Below are 17925 nucleotides of genomic sequence, written 5' to 3'. Positions count from 1 at the left end.
AAAAAACATAAAATTGAATTGAACACCCATTGACATAATACCCAACCCAGCTGTTGGTCACCCTTTGCGTTTTCTTCTTCTCTTTCACTTTTTATGCTGTAATCACTCCCTGAAGGTCTCTGTTGTCCTCAGTCAGGTTTATTTTGTACTGTTCGCTTAGATCTTTGGTGGGTGTGTGCGGAGGGGAGGGGGGGTTTAAAACAGGCTTGCTACACACTGGCAGGGACCCGGACAGATTATGGCAGACACACACAGCTGACAACCTTGTTAGCTCAACCAATTGAGGTGGAGACTTACTGAGAAAGTGGCTGCTTTTCTCAGTCTCCTCATGTCCAAAGTATCTTAATATTGGACTTGTTTTGGAAGGTAGGATGTCCTACATACATATGTGAACTGGGGACTCGTTTGCCCGTTTTGCAGTCATCGTTACAGCGGCTTGTTAGGCACTTCATCCACAGCACCCCAGCATGCAAGGCACAAATCTTGAAAAAAAAATGTATTAGACATACTGTGACCCATGACAATGACACTTTCCTTTTCCAACAAAGAAGTGTGTAAGTCCATGTGATTTTAAGTATTGTGTAATTAACATTAGCGAGTGCTCGGTCTCATCGTCTGATGATGAGTGTGAAGTCAACAGTAACTTTATGGCTGTTAATGCATCGTGTACACACACACACACACACACACACACACACACACACACACTTCATGAAGCGAAGGGGGTTGGCCCCGAAGTTAGCACCAACTCTGGCTCAGGCTCACATAAGGTGGGCTGACCTTTTAAAGGTGGACCAGCAAATTTCCTTTTAGTGATAAGTTTTACTCCTCTCTTAAAAAAATATTCATATTTCTTTTAACTGTTTAACGGAAGCGTTAATCAGTCAAAATTCCTCAGTAAATGGTTAATTATTTAACATCCCCAGCTACAACATCAAGATGCATTAGTAATCTTATCATCTCTGCACGCAAGAGCAGAGCAGAGAAGATTTGGATGAAGTCTTAGGGTGAGTCACAGAACAGCTACGTTGTTTCATTCCACAGCAGTCTTCTTCTCTTGGCATGGAGACAGAGAGGAAATAGGGAGGAAAGGTAAATATGAAGGAAGACTACAGTGGGGGGCAGATGAACATTCATCTCTTCACCAAAGTAAAGCTTCATCAACTACCTCTTATTGCACTTGAGCACTGCGTTTATCCTCCTGTCGTTGCCACAGCCTGCTGAGTGACTAATAGTCAAACAATTCAGTGAATATATGTTGAAAAAGACTTCCTCAGGCCTTCACACAGAGCTCAAGAATCAGTGAGAATGCCACATGAGTAGGTGTAGTTCCGCTGTAGCCAAAGACCTCCTTTCAAACACCAACACTTTCGCGTTCTCTGTATACAGTTTACTTCCTCTCACTTTTATTCATGTTTTTCTTCTTCTTTCCTCCCCTGAGCGTAGAAAAAAATGTGTTGCCATGGCAACATTTGTGTACCAACCATACTGAATAATGGTCCAGTAAGGCGACATTTGCGAGGGGAAGCTGGCGTGGCGTTAAGTTCCTTGACCTCTCACCTCAAGATATGTGAATGAAAAGTGTTTTTATTGTTACCGATAATTGTCAATATACCAAGGAAAGTAAATACATCCCCTGAATGCCTGTGGTCTATAGTCTGTGGTTTTACAGTTCAAGTTTTACAGTCCAAGACGCTTTCTGCCTACTCCAGTAGGCAGAAAGGCAAAAATAACACTTTTTTACTGCATGCAAAAAACTGCATGCGATCATCATACAGTCAGTTTGTCTGTAATGGGGAGACTTGGGGGGTTTCTGAGCAGTTTCAAGAACAGAAGCACTCGCTATCCAATCATCGCAAAAAATGGAATTCTTGCAGAAATATCCCAATGTCAACAGTTTGTGATACAAAATCGCAGCATGTTTCATTGAATTGTGTTCCTCAAGGTCTGTTAAGCAGTGGTAACACTTTGTTTGATGTAGCAAATCTGTACAACAAATGGTATCAAGCCAAAAATTGCAGCAACAACTTACAAGACATAATTGAGCATAGAAATGGCCATCATAATGCTCTAAGCCCCTTTATACTCTCATCATTTATTTTGTATCAATTCATTATTTGTTATCTCTGAGTCATGACTAGAGCAACTTGACAAACAATGTTGAGATGCATCTCAAATTAATCTTCAGGTCCCTAGCTTTCATTAGAGAGTTTTTTATGGTCTACCTTAATCAATTTTTGCATTTCTGGTTCCCTTGTCTCAAAGTCAATGGGTTTTTTAAAAGCGTTTATGGCTAGATGCCTGAAATAATGCACAGGTTTTATAATGTTATGTAGTTGGTTTATAGCCTAACGTCAGCGATTGCATTCACGCTTCATCCAGTGCGATGCTAACTTCTGGGGTTGGCCAACAAAATACGTCATCCCTGCAGCCCTCTGTTATTTGGTTGGTTGGTATTTGGTTGGTTACAGTTGCATCAGTATTTGCTTCCACTAGAATAGACTCTGTCAGTCTGAGCTGTCTGAAATATCTTTGAACTAGGAAGCACATCATTCTGTTTCTCTGTCCCTGTTTTACTCTTTGTGTTGCTGATCAATGCTAACACTTAAACAGATACAGCTGTGCTTAAAATGATGAAGACATACACCAACCACTATGTTACAAGCTAACTTTTCCCTAAAAAACTGAAGCGATGGAAGATGGAGATGACTACAGGCTTCATGTTGAAAAAAAAAATGTCTCTTTACTTATTGTGAATGCCTTAAGTTTTTTAATCAGAAAGAGTGGAGGCAACAACTAAATAATGTCAACCTAGGAACAAAAAACTTTAAAGGCATATTTTTTCATATAGTTTTATATATATATATATATATATATATATATATATATATATATATATTTGTGCTCTATGCAAAGTGGTATGTATACCACTCTGCATAGAGCACAAATATTTTCCTCAGGAATTGGCAGAGACCATAATAGAGCTAAAAGTAGAATGAAGATTGGAGTTATGTTCATCAGGTTGAACCTTCAAATAAATGCTTGTAACTTGTTGTAACTTACCCAAGTGGCCAACATCAATCAGTCAATGCAGGTTCATCTCTGAAGTAACGTTCATTGCAAAGTTTGCCACAAAGACGGCTTTTACTTTTTTTTTCAAAGCAGTCTTTTTCCAGTCATTGTTTTCTAGACCCTTCTGTATTTTAAGGAAACTAAACCCCCCGCAACCACTGGATGTGATTTTTAAGGATCACGCCATCATCTCATGACCTCTGCTTTCTGTCTCTCTGTCATTTGTCAGGTGGCGAGATGGGAGCATCGGACACGGACACTCTCCAGGCTCTTTGGGAGCCCCTACCTGGCCTGTTACTGCCTGGGCTTCGTCATCATTCTGCTCAACGTGTACCGCAGTCACAGGTGAAGCGCTCACTCTTCTGCTCATTCCGCTCAATTCATGTCATTTTTTTTTATCCTCTTTATTTCCATCCAGATCAGCTCACTTTTGATCAATTCCAGCCTGTTTCTCTCTCAGTCGCCCTTCTTCTCTGACATCTTCCTGTTTTGCTTTTGTTTCTTCTCTCGCACTGCTGCTCTTTATTCCTTCCTCCTCGTCCTAATGTGGGCCCACGGTTCTGAATGTGCCGGTGTCACCCCCACGCCTGCCATCGCACAGCACCCAGTGGAAGTACACGCTCCCACATCTCCCGCTGTGGATCACAATGGTCACACAGCATCCTCTACAAAACCTCTCATAGACAGTATGCCAGTGCCAAAAGATTTTATTTCTTCACATTTTTTTTCCTTTCTCTGATATGTCTGTTGCCGGGCAACAACACTTTTGGAAGAAGCTGCTTCGAAGCGATAAATTGTCTCGCCAGTTTTCTCTTGTGCCTCTGAAGAGAATGTTTATCAACACACAGCGCAACATGAGAAACTAAAAATAGTAGCCGTACATAGCAATTAATTTGCTCAGAACGGAACGGGTAACTCTTTGAAATACATTGTATAGCCTTTTAAATGCTTTTATATGCACGATTGCAATGTAATGACAGAGAAAATTCCAATAATTGCGTTCAAAATGTACTCAGGAAAAGAGAAGAGAAAGATGCACAAACAAAAAGCACCGTCATTAAGGATGGTGAGGGCACTGAGCCTTGAGCAGCTGCGAGCATTCCAGCTGTGCTGGCATGGTGCAAATGGTTTTCCACAGGACAGCGTGGCCTGATAAAAGATGTTGTTTACCTTCATAGCCTGCTGGGTTGCACAGACAGCAGTAAGAGCCTTTTATTCTGCAGCGCTTCATCCAACAGGTCACCATTACATATGTTACCCTTCGCTCCCATTCCCATTTTCCATAGACAGTGTTACGTGACCCACACGTCGTCCACAGGTCGGGCATGACACTCTCTCAGTCAAATCATCCGCTGAAGAGATTAACAACTGTGTTCGACTGACGTCTGGTTCGAATGTGCAAGTCTGTTTTGAGCGGCGTTAAGGTTAGAAAGGATACAGTGAATCTGTGTTGGGCTTCCTGGCACCACCGATGACGTGCCCTTGAGCAAGGCCCTTACTCTCAAACTGCTCCAGTGCTGCTCAGTGGCCAGCAGCAGATCGGACTGTGGTGGATGTTATGTTATGTAACTCGTGATCAGGGCATTCCTGCTTAAAGAGAGCTTTCTCCCTCTTTGGATACAGCAAAACTGTGCTTTAAAGAAAAGTTTAGCACAGTGGTTCACGTCAGTAAAGTCGTCTCCTGCCCTGAAGTCGCACTCAAAACGGCACACCTACAGCGGTTCTCTGGAAAAAAACATGATTGCTGTTTCTAATCCCAACAAACGGACAGACTGATTGATGCACTAATTACCGTACAGCTTCATTGTTGTGCTGCCTAATTGTCTACCTAATTGACTTACGTATACATCGACTGATTCACTGGCCTGCTGATTAGCTGACTGACAGCCCCTTCTTTTTATAGCTCCACTAGATTTATAGGCTGCTTGACAGACATGCAGGGCATACAGAGAGCCTATTGTTATCTGCTAATTACACAACAGTGATACTCTGCGCTGATTACGTTCAATAGGAATGAAACCTTTAGAGAAAGCTCCAAGGGTGTCTAACAAGTCTTTTTTTTGTTCAATACCTGCGTGTGTTTAATTGACATTCTTGCTATTAATGAGATGGGAGAATTGGGATTTAGACATTTAAAGTAATTAATTAATCAAAAGTAAAAATGTTACACGTGTACTCCCCCTGTGTTTAGGCTCAGGAAATATTAAAAGCTAAAAAAAGAATATACCAAAACTCATTTAGAAATATCTTTTAATGTTTGGAAACTACAAGCACAACAGGCATGCCAGCTGCTAGAAAAGCAAACTAGATGTAAGAGTAATATTGCTATTAATGCAAGGTGTAAATTATTGCACACCATTTAAATTTTTCCAAACATCCAATGCGAGTAGCTAGCTAACTGCTCGACAAAATCTGAAAAAGGAAATTTGGACTCTTTAAGTAATATTTTAAGTGTTTAAAAGAATGTATCTTCTAATATGCTACTGTGTTCATCGCTTTACTGCCAGTTCATCACACTCGTACATACAGTGGTAAAAGAACTGAAATATGGAAATCATCATTGGACAAACGCAATGTCATTACTTTATTGTGGTTGTTGATTGGAGGACGTCCTCCCTTGGAGCGCCAACTCACGTGTTTCGGCCAATTAACTGATTAGCATGAAAAAAAAAGAATACATTAAATAGATCTAAGAGGTTTGGAGTTCATGAGGCCCAGTGTTTAACCATGGCAACCACAATACCCACTGTGACGGACTGGAAATGTCATGTGTGCCTTTGAACGGCATGAGGACTAGAGAGGACATGTAAGGCATCTATTTTTCTCAGAATACAATGAAAAGAAATACACACATGTGTTGTGGCAGAGGTGACAGTGTGGTTGTAGTAAACTGCTGTGTTTTTTTCATTCACTGGAAAGTCACCCACTGACCTCCTTCCCACATCTCCGTCCTACAAACCCCGTTTCCCATCTCTTTTCCAATCCAAACCCCAGCAGTGTGCCTCCCCAGGCCACCTTACTTAACAGAGCGCCCAGCGGTCGCTCTTTGTGTCTGACGAGCCGCAATTACGTCACACTTCCTGTTCCCTTTGACAAAAGGGAGACCGTCATAAGACTCACAGCACAGACCCCATAACCCAATTTTGTCTTGTTAACCCCAATCTTTGTTTTAAATTGAGAGCCATTTTTTGTCTGCAGGAAATACACCGTCTGCAGACAGCACAGAGTATGTTAATGCACACACGCAAAACTGCATCCGCCCCAGCACCTGTGTGAGTACTAAACTTTATTAGCCTGTGGTCTAGCTATCTTTAGACACAGCAGCCTTAACTCAATTTACAAAAACATCAATTGCGAAATGAGGAGCATACACGGCCAACATAAATACACAATAATAATAATAATTGTCCAAATTATTATTTTTAAAATAGCATCCAAAAGGATGAAATGAACAAAATAAAAAACATAGTTTTCAAAAATTCTCGACAGAGCTCTCCCTAACTGCTCCAGTATATTTTATCTTAAGCTTTAGTTCACAACTTCTTATTCACAAATGTATGCAATTCTGAAGAAAATAAATCGCTTCGGCAAATAAGTGGAATCTATGGTCTCAATTAGTCAGAATGGGGCATTAATGTTGGATCTACAATGTGGGATCCTGCTGGTAAAACAGGCGTGTTTTTACATTAATGATTTTGCATTCTTGCCTATTGTATTACTGACTAAATGTTTAGGCCTGTAGATCACGTACTTTGACACATGGTCGAACATTAATGTTTAGCATTTTAAGCTGTAAACATGTCCACTGTACACCTAGAGTGGATATTTGTCTAGAGCATTAACTGTGCCAATCAGAAGACTATAGAAACCATGGATTTACTATCTGAAATAGAGCTTGGCAATATAAAACAATATATACATATATACAAAACATGTATCGTTTGTATTGTTTCTATATCGTTTCTATCGCAAAGTTTGGCACACGTCGGCCCCCATTTAAGACGTATTTGGAGTGCAGGCATTCTGTTGTAATGAAAGCAAAGTTCACACTACATGACTGACTGGCAACAGGGGTCACGCACTGCTAGACCCTTCACCAGGAGGAATCCCCGATGAGGTCTCTGTCCTACGTTTTGTCGCTAAAACACGCAAGAACTGAACCAGGCGTAGCGCCGTCGTGCTTGTAGAAGTTGTGGTTGGTACATGTGTTCATATAACAGCCTTGGTCCACAAGTCTTTACTATTATCCCCTGTGTAGATCAGTCTCCATGCTACATGTTATGTGTATCGATGTAAACATCCAACACCCTTGGTGCAACAACAACTTTTGTGCGGTTTGGAAATGCAGCCGAGTGGAAAATCCGGGCTAAATTTGTATTTAGTGTGAACTATACAAATCATAACCAGCACGACGTACCTTTTTTCTTATTCACCTTAAACAGACTCATTCACTCTGCAACTCCACCAGTTTTTCCCTTTATGTTTAGTATCCACCTGGTTTTTGACACCCTCTTTGCAACTTTATTTCTAGAAACAAAACTAGCAACAAATTTAGCTACGTGTTCAGACCATCAGGGAAAAAAAGTAAGAAATATATATGCTGACAATGTTGACGTCATTGAATCTCACTATTAGCATGAGCCAAAACTAACAACTTCCGTTTGTATGTGACATGTTTGAGTTTGCCATGACTTGTGTGCATACCAGTTTAAGAATCCCATCATCAGTGAGGGCAGCAGTTTGCCCTGATTTCAATGTTAGAATAGTCTTTAAGAGCATGAGCTTTAATGCAATGTGTGTCCACTTCTTTTAGACAGCGGTGTTGAAACAAGGCCGAGACGGTTATTTGCCACCACCACATTTAAGTACTGCTATTCTGAACTGCCAAACAAAATGGAAATCACTCTGTAAAGAGTTTGGATCACTTGTTACATCTTAATGCAAATTCAACACTCTGTAAGTACCTTCTTTTATGCACAGGCAACACTAAAAACCAAACTGAGCGCCTTTAAAGCAGACCCTCAGCCTTTCAGAAACTCTTCATCCAGACATGGTAACAAAACACAGTGCACACAAAATGAAAATGCTTTTACTTGAAGACCACACTTGCGCAACGCACGACCCTCGAATCATTCATCATCGTCGGTGCAGGCTACATTTGAGTGTGACATCAGAGCGTTAAAAGCACTCTCGCTAACAAGTGACTCACACACGCCACAGTTGATGTGTTAGAAGACATTGGGGGAGAAATATATAAAAATAAAATGCTTGATCGTGTCTTGGATGGATGCTTTTGCTGACTACCAGGTTAGTTTAATGCATTGAGACTTACTTCCTCTTTGTTATTCAGATGAAGCAGTGTATGTTGGCTCTTGAGGTGTACAATCAAACATCAGGCATGAGTGAGTCAAAGAATGAGTGAAATTCTCCTGGTGACCCTAAAGAACAAAATGAAAATGTGACTCTACCCTCTAACATTGTTAAACAATTTGTGAACAATCAGTCTTCACCGATTACTCCCCTGTTGATCTGTTTCCATGCAATGATGTCATGGTATTGCAGAGTCTGTTTATCCCGTAGTGATGGTGTTCAAGCCTGATGAAACCCGGAGAGATGTTACGTCTTTGCACTCTGATGGCCCATGATTGACGATTTAAAAATAAAGTTTGAAGTTGGATCTCACAAACTCCTGCGCTTCCAGCCCATGTTCAAAAACACAGAGGTCAATTCTTATTTAGTTTTCACTGTATTAATCTTTTTGACATCATATTCCTGTCAGGTGTTTTCTGTCAGGCTGGAGAGAACATTATTTTTTACATAACCCGTCATTAGATGATGAGGTATCCGTCTGGCTGACCTTATTTTGTAAGCCATGCTAGCAGCGTGGCTTTACGGTGGGTTAGTCAACCACTTATGTCCGGACTGACATATCTCAGCAACTATTGGAAGTAGTTATACAGTAATTTTGACATTGGTCATTTGAACACTCATTGTCCCCAGAAGATTAACCCTAATGATCCCCCGATTGTTCCTCGACAGCTTTTGGATTGATTGCCATGAAATTGAATTCAGACATTCACTTTGTAGTAACTTCCGTGATCCCTTTGTTTTTCCTTTCGTGCCATCATCAGGTCAAAATTGTATTTTGTCCAAATCTTTTGGTTCATGACCAAATATCTGCTAAGTGTGTTACCATATAGGATAGTGACCGTTGGTAAACCTTAAAAGAGCTATATTCGACATTCAGAGCTTTAATATCGCAGCTAACAACTGCTGTAGAGATATGGTTGAGTAATGGCGTCCTGAGCAGAGAATGAAGTCACTCTCCCTCTGTGTGTGTTGTAATCCAAGCTTCTCTGTTTTGTTAGCCGGGCCGGCCGCATATGCATGATGGTGCAAGTGAGTCCCTCCAGCTAGCTAATCACCACCGCTCTGCACTGCGCTCATACGGCGGATACCGCCGGTAACTCTGTCCCACTTCCTGGGGTTGCTGTTGTGGTACAGCTCATTGTCGGGCTCCTGGTTTGCAATGTTAGCGCTGTTAGCTGCTAGCCGCCAGTTCAGCCATATACATATGAAGAGCCATGCTCAGGTAATCCTGACTCAGACTCTGAATCATAGATATGCTCTGAATGCCATAATGCCCCTTTAAACCTTCAAATTATCAACATGTTAGCATTGTGAACATGTTAGCATTGTGAACTTGTTAGCATGCTAATGTAAACATTAAGCTCAAAGCTCCATTGTGCTTGAGTACACTTACCTCCAAATTGCTTCCAAAGGCTGTGCCATCGATGTATGAATGGGTATGAATGCTGAGAGTCCTCATGGGCAGGTGGCACCTTGCATGGTAGCCCCTGTCATCAGTGTATGAATGGGTGAATGGGTGTAGTGCAGGGGTCTTCAACGTTTTTCAGGCCAAGGACCCCTAAACTGATAAAGAGATGGAGCAGGGACCCCCTACTATATATATTGTATAAAATTGTGTTTTGTATTAAACTGGGCCTAGTGCCATGTATACACATACCTTGTTATTGTGCATTCAATACTAAGCTCTTCAAATAATACACAGGTTCATGTATTCATGTTTTTATTTTAAAGGTACAGTGAGAAGGGTGGCCGTGCCATTTATAAACACACCTTGTATGATAATCATGCATACAAGCTATTCAAATTGACGTTTTTATTTTAAACATAAATGTGGAAACAAAAATGAGCGATGGCCTATTAGTACCACTGTCATGCATAAACATACCTGTTATATTGCATACAATACTGAACTATTAAAATAATGGACAGATTCATGTTTGAAAAAATAAATAAATAAATTGTCTAATCAACCAAAAATTTTGAGTACCTCCGCGGACCCCTAGGGACCACTCAAAGCGCTTTGAGTGGTCGAAAGACTAGAAAGGCGCTATACAAGTACAAGTCCACAGTATTTCAGTTGAGTGTTCAGTGAGTATATTTGTATGTCCACAGTGCTTTCATAAAAATGTCACAATGACATGAAAAAGAAGTGTGCAGTTTGAAGGGATTTTCCAAATGAACTGGGTTTGCAAGGTCTAAGAAGCTATTCTATTTGTAATACATTATTCAAGTGTCTTCACCTCTGTATTTCTTTCTTCATCATCTTTTATCTTTCTCAATCATTTCCTACCACTTGAGTCCACAGTGAAGATCTTCAGCGAAATTGTGGTCCATGCCCTTTGTACTACTAATCAAAACTAGAGTGTGTACAGTAATACACTGCATGAATAAAAGTGTTGTTTTTTTTGTTTTTTTTTGTCTGCAGTATGACGGTGGCAATGAAGGCCCAGGCCAAGTGGGAGGTGATGGACAGGACAGATGTTTTCTACGCTGGTGTAGCTCTCATGGTGCTGGGCACTGTGCTGGTGGTCGGCAGCTTCCTGGCTCTGGGATTCACTGGAACTTTCCTTGGTGGGTAACAAATAGTATTCACTCTGTGATAACAGTTGTTTAATGACATCGAGAGTAATCCCATCTTTGAGGGCTTGAAAGATAATTGCACCATGGTAAGTGTAGGATCTAGTGTTGGATTTTGACCTACACTTGAGACTTAAAGGCAATATATCTCGGCCTCTGCTGCTTAAATTTTTTTTTTCTTATGCCAGTTAAAGTACCTTTCTTGAAAAGGTTTTTGTTTACAGTCAGCTTCTTACTAAAAGGGATGGGATCCTACATTAATACACTTTTCTTTGACCAAAGATAGAACAGTTTTAGTTATTTTACTTGAGAGAATCTTTAGAGAAATTATATATATGTAGCCCAATATCACAAATCACAAATTTGCCTAAGAGTGCTTTGCAATCCGTACCTTGGGCCCTAATACTGGCGTAGAAGAAAAAAATCATCAATCAGTCCCTTAATTGTTGTTACACCGATTGCCAATCAGCACGCAAGCCTACTCTTAGCCTTGTTATTGTCTTTATTACAACCCTCCATTTGATTTCTCCATACTGGGAACTGTATACAATTTAACATTTATTTATTAGGGCCCAAGCAACCAACAACGCCGGGCCGCGAAGGCCCTATTGAAATTCTAATACACATAGTACATCGGGCGCATATGTGGGAGACTTGCCATACTCGAAAACTCACCAAATTTTGCACACTTGTCAGGCCTGGTGAATATAGCCATCTGATATAGGTTGCATATTTGTGTGTAAATAAATGGCTCTCTAGCGCCTCCTAGAATTTGGACCGGCGACGCCCCTCAGCCAGTATATCCGATTTACTTTCAATCAATTCAACACACACGTCCACCTCCTCTAGATCTACAAAGAAGCCTCTCAGATCCTTAAACTCCGTCTTCTTAGATTTTCCGCAATTTTGAATTTTGTGAAAAATGCATTTTTGCAAACTTCTCCTACACGCTGGTTTTGATTGATACCAAATTTGCTCTGAATCATTATTGGATCTACATCATCAAAAGTTATCAAAAGCTTTTGATATCTCTTTGCGTTTTGCGAACTCCTAGGGAATTTTCCACGCGGGAAAAAAAATTCCAACTCGTGGACACGCTGTCCAACGGTCGCGGATGTTCAGGGCCGTACCGGCCGGAGTCCCCGCCGGCACCCCCGAAGGATGTGCGGAAGGATGCGAGGGCCCGTTCATCGCTGTTCACAGCTTTAATTTGTATTACTATGTAATAAATTGGCAATTACGGATCATATGGGGATACAGGAGAAAAGAAATATACACACGTGTTGTATCCAAACAAGGACATATAAATGCACTTACGACGTGTGACTTCAGGCACACATGCGGCAATTTACAGAGTCTGGCTCATTTCTATGCATGTAAACAAACACTTCCATGTCCTCGCATACAGAACATGCAAATATGTTCACATCTGCCTCTGAAGGCAAACATGATTGTTTTCATTTGTTTTGTTGGCATCCAGATATGGATTCAGATGAGCACTTGTATGACAGTATCGCCACTATGACCATTTGGCAAGCTCTGGTTTCTAGGTCAGTCATTTCTGTGAGTCATCTCCAAGATCCAGACAGTCTCAGCTCCTGCGCCATCTTTGTCCATCACTGTATGGAAATGGCTTTGGTCCATCACTCTGTGCCCGAACTAGGTCGACAGAGGGGAGGCAGCAGGAGGGTGTGTGTGTGTGTGTATGTGTGTGTGTATGTGTGTGTGTGTGTGTGTGTGTGTGTGTGTGTGTGTGTGTGTGTGTGTGTGTGTGTGTGTGTGTGTGTGTGTGTGTGTGTATGAACAGGCGTTTACTTTGTAGGCAGAATGAGCAAAGCAATCACAAGAGACTCTGCTGGCATGTTTCATCCTCCGACGATGTAGAGCAGCATTAAAATCTATTAAGCAAAGTTTTTCTTCAAGGACAACACTGTGACTGAGGAGAAGCACCAGCCAATATCGACCAAAAGACAAGTTTCCAAGGGACATGTGAACACAGTAACAGATAACAGTGGTCCAGAAGACTGAGGAGAGGACAAGTTGTTGCTGCCTGCTGCTGTAAAAGTGAAACATTTATTTAACATTACGAACGCTGCCTCTTTTCATTATTCACACTGGGAAGACAGAATGCCCAGACTCCTGAAATATAATAACTGTATATCCACTTTGTCTACATTAAGATTTGCAAGCTTAAGCACTTAACCAGGTCAGTTGGCCAGCTGTCTATAGACTATAATATTTATATGTACAAGTGTAATGTACAATTGCAGCAAGTGTTTCCTTTAGGTGGCTCGGGTTGGCCTGTGTGGAACTGGTCTGATAATAGGCCTTTTTTTCTGGAAGACATTTTGACATGTCACAGTAGGAAGAGCACACATAATAATATACAATATATATATATATATATATATATATATATATATATATATATATATATACACAATAATATAATTAATGAAGGCTGCCTTCCATTTAGCTGCTTCATTTTGAGGAATTCACTTAGCATAGTCATTAGGGCTGCTATCAATTAAAAATGAAGATGACAGTATCAGTACCAGTACCCTCAAAGTGATAGCAATATGTGAATGATGGGTCATCATTAGAGCCCGAGCAACCGACAACGTCGGGCCGCAAAGGCCCTATTGAAATTCGAATACACATAGTACATCGGGCGCATATTTGGGAGACTTGCCATACTCGAAAACTCACCAAATTTTGCACACTTTTCAGGCCTGGTGAATATGTATATAGATATAGGTTGCATATTTGTGTGTAAATAAATGGCTCTCTAGCGCCCCCTAGAATTTGGACCGGCGACGCCCCTCAGCCAGTATGTCCGATTTACTTGAAATTCAACATGCATGTCCACCTCCTCTAAATCTACAAAGAAGCCTCTCAGATCCTTAAACTCCGCCTTCTTAGATTTTCCGCAATTTTTAATTTTGTGAAAAACACATTTTTGCAAACTTCCCCTACACGCTGATTTTGATTGAAACCAAATTTGCTCTTAATCATTATTGGATCTACATCATCAAAAGTTATCAAAAGCTTTTTGATAGCTCTTTGCGTTTACAAGATATGGACCAATAAACTTCTTAGGGGTGTGGCTTATATATCAAAATACACAACTTCTAAACCATTTGTCCTAAAATCACCAAATTTGCAGTTTATGTGCACATCGCATCCTGTAACATACCCTGACATTTTTATTTCATTCAACCACTAGGGGGCACTACAGTAAACCCGCCATGTTGTGCTTTTTTTTGTCACTTTTCGCAGTTTTCAGCCTTTGTACTTTAATGAACTCCTCCTAAAGAATTCATGGGATCAACCTCAAATTTGGTCATGATGCTCTTCAGGCCTTTGTGATAAAAAGTTATCAAATTGGTGAGTTTTCATGGAAGACCCTTGACGAACCTTGACGTGGCGGCTATTTTGCCTTCGGCATGAACAATAAAGTTGTTATAACTCCAAGGTACATTATTCAATCTGCAAAAAATTACATATGCATGATGCTAATTCAAGAATGAGCATATATCTATGCCAAAATGTTCAATAACTCATACCGCCACCTACTGGCAAAAGGAAATGTCACATTTTCTACTTTTATTTACTCCTCCTAGCCAGTTGACAAGATCAGTCTCAAATTTAGTAAGGAAAGCCTTATGACATTGAAGACACTTCATCATGAATATTACAAATTAATAAGATACATTTATTTCCAGTTTCAGGTTCAAAGCAAAGGACGATGGTGACTGTATCACTTGTCGCACCCGCGTTGGTGACCGCACGTCACGTAGATCCCTCGATGGTGACTGTATCACTTGTCGCACCCGCGTTGGTTACCGCACGTCACGTAGATCCCTCGATGGTGACTGTATCACTTGTCGCACCCGCGTTGGTGACCGCACGTCACGTAGATCCCTCGATGGTGACTGTATCACTTGTCGCACCCGCGTTGGTGACCGCACGTCACGTAGATCCCTCGATGGTGACTGTATCACTTGTCGCACCCGCGTTGGTGACCGCACGTCACGTAGATCCCTCGATGGTGACTGTATCACTTGTCGCACCCGCGTTGGTGACCGCACGTCACGTAGATCCCTCGATGGTGACTGTATCACTTGTCGCACCCGCGTTGGTGACCGCACGTCACGTAGACGTCACGTCAAGAACAAGAGCAAGAACAACTCCACAAAATAATTTTTGTTACAAAGTATTTCTTGGGAAGATGAACACAAGAGAAACCTTCTTCCAAGGCGTACAGGTGTCTTTACAGTGACAACAACAGATATTTAAACATAAAACATAAAAATGTCTGATATGACACAACTCTCTAGTGGGCAAGAAACAGTACAAAGTAATATTTTGTTACAAAGTATTTCTTTGGAAGATGAACACTAGAGAGACCTTCTTCCAAGGCGTACAGGTGTCTTTACAGTAACAATAACAGATATTTAAACATAAAAACACACCAACATTTGAATATAGGGAGAACTGTCACTTTTTTCCACTTCAAGCACTGAATATAACAAAATAACAATAAAAGAAAATCAAAGAGGAAAAACTTACCCCAATAGGTGTGTGTACCTGTGAGAGAGGAGAGAGAGACCTATACCTACCGTATACCTGCTGCAAGACTTGAACTAATCTTTACAGTTAAACTAACCAACAAAAGCTATTCATGAAAGTCATTAAACGCCAGTCATAATGTGAAAAGTGGCGTCGTCTTCTCCTTCCGTAAACGATGGACATTTCCCGATGTTTCTTGATGATCCACTGGTATCAGAAAGTTAGATATAATGAGAAGAAACTCTAAGTAGTATCTCTAATCCCATCAGCTCCACTGTGTGACTGCCAAGTGGTTTGTCCAATATGTAGAGAATACCTTCTAGTAGTAGAAGGAGTCCTGCCACTCAAGATGTCAGTGACATCAGAGTGATATCACTGACATCTTGAGTGGCAGGACTCTGCATAAATTAGAACACGGAACAATTGTGTCACACACACACAAAACTTCAGATACAATAGTCAATCATACATATATATATGTATACTGTATGTGTATATATATATATATATATATATATATATATGTATAGAAATATATGTATATGTATAAATATGTATATATATGTATATATGTGTGTGTGTGTGTGTGTGTGTGTATATATATATATATATATATATATATATGTCAATTGTAAAAAATATAATAAAATATATATATATATTTTTTTTATTGTTGAAGCTTTGCTAAAAATAGATACTATTAAGTTCAAAGTTTATTCCATTTGTGAACAAATTTACTGAGTTTTTTCAAATGGCACTAAAATAATGCTATGCTAAGATTGTGAATAAGTAGCCTGACTGTTACAACCAGAGCCTCCTCATTACACTCGCTTGTATTGACATGTTGGCCGTTTCATAACATTGAAAAGGTCTTTGTTTGGTCATGTGGTATTTGCTTTTTGAGGAAAAGGAGAGGAACGTGGACAGTCATTAATCTGTATGTAACTATGTGCATAATGACACATTTAGTCCTGCACTCATCAAACTGGCTATATCTCAGCATTATACACAGTTCAATGTGAACCATAGGCAGTATTGAACACGGTTCACTCAAATAAAAGTGGAAAATCTGTGATTAAAGTACACATCTGGTCGTGAACAATTACAAAGTGTCATCAAAGTATTTTGTGGGAAGATGAACACTAGAGAGACCTTCTTCCAAGGCTTACAGGTGTCTTTACAGTGACAATAACAGATTTCCTCGTCTAAAAACACAACATACAATTCACTATATTATATTCACTATATCACCACTCTCCAGTGGGCAACTAAATACTTCCAAACATCCTTTTAGTCAGACACTCTCCAGTGGACCAGAAGTTTGGCCAGTGTGGTTGAACCTTGCATCACCTTCATTCAAGAAAAGTCTCTTGGGGCCATGCTCTAAACCATACCGGAAGTCGGCAGTGATTTTGATTTTTGGGTCATTTTTTTATAGATTTTTGTCCATTTGTAGTCGCTATACTTTAACGAACTCCTCCTAGGGAATTTGTCTGATCCTCTTCAAATTTGGTCAGTAGCCTACAATCTGAGAACCTTTGTGATTAAAAATGATTAAAAGCTTTACGTTTGGTTGAATGGCTTAGCCGCAGCGGGCGGCTACTTTACGTGATTCTCCATCAAAAAAGCTGATGTAACTTGTTCCAAACGGTCCTAAACTTCCCATGCTTGATAACACTCATGGCCTGAGGATGTCTACAAGCTAATTTTCACTAACACTCACAGTGCCACCTGCGGACGAAAGGAAATCTGCGTTTTCTGACAAACGGCATCCGATTTACATGACTTTTACAAGATGTGGTTTACACTTGATATAGAGCAACATAATGCATGTTTGCGTGTGTTCTGTAGCGCCACATAGCAGATACAGGACACGGTGGACTATTTGCAAAGCATAATTTCCAGCGTCAGGCGGTCCACGCGGGAAAACAAATTACGACTCGCGGACACGTTGTTCGACGGTCGCGGACGTTCACGGCCGTGCCGGCCGGAGTCCCCGACGTGTGGGAGGATGCGAGGGCCCGTTCGTCGCTGCTCGCAGCTTTAATTCTGTTTGCTGTTGTTAGCATTGTTCACGCTGCTATCACCGTTAGCTGCTAGCCACTGGCCCAGACATGCAGGCGTGCAATCCTGGCTGTAGGGCTTGTAGCTGCTGCGGTGGTGGGCTAATTGCACGTCTCATTAAACTCTCGCAGTGATATGGAAAACCATTCAAATAGTATTTTATTTCTACATCTGGCCACAAAAATGATCAATTGCAAGTATCGTTTGACGGGAGAAGTTTTGACACTACTAGGTTGTTTTGGTCGATACCTTAACAGTATCGGTTACCAA

General features: G+C 40.7%; 1 protein-coding gene across 1 annotated transcript in view; it reads left to right on the top strand.

Moving 5' to 3' along the window:
• The window catches only part of pemt (phosphatidylethanolamine N-methyltransferase), a 63106-nt gene that overhangs the window by 22310 nt on the left and 22871 nt on the right, over positions 1–17925 (top strand). The window contains exons 3-4 of the mRNA XM_068704564.1: positions 3302–3417; positions 10868–11013. Coding sequence (XP_068560665.1) covers positions 3302–3417; positions 10868–11013 — 262 coding nt within the window. The remainder of the gene's footprint in view (positions 1–3301; positions 3418–10867; positions 11014–17925) is intronic.

Source organism: Cebidichthys violaceus, unplaced genomic scaffold (genome assembly GCF_023349555.1).
Source record: "Cebidichthys violaceus isolate CVI_PGR_0920_01 unplaced genomic scaffold, fCebVio1.0.p SCAF_95, whole genome shotgun sequence".
NCBI lineage: Eukaryota > Metazoa > Chordata > Actinopteri > Perciformes > Stichaeidae > Cebidichthys > Cebidichthys violaceus.
Note: the sequence above shows the minus strand (reverse complement) of the source record. Positions and strands in the feature narration are given on the sequence as shown.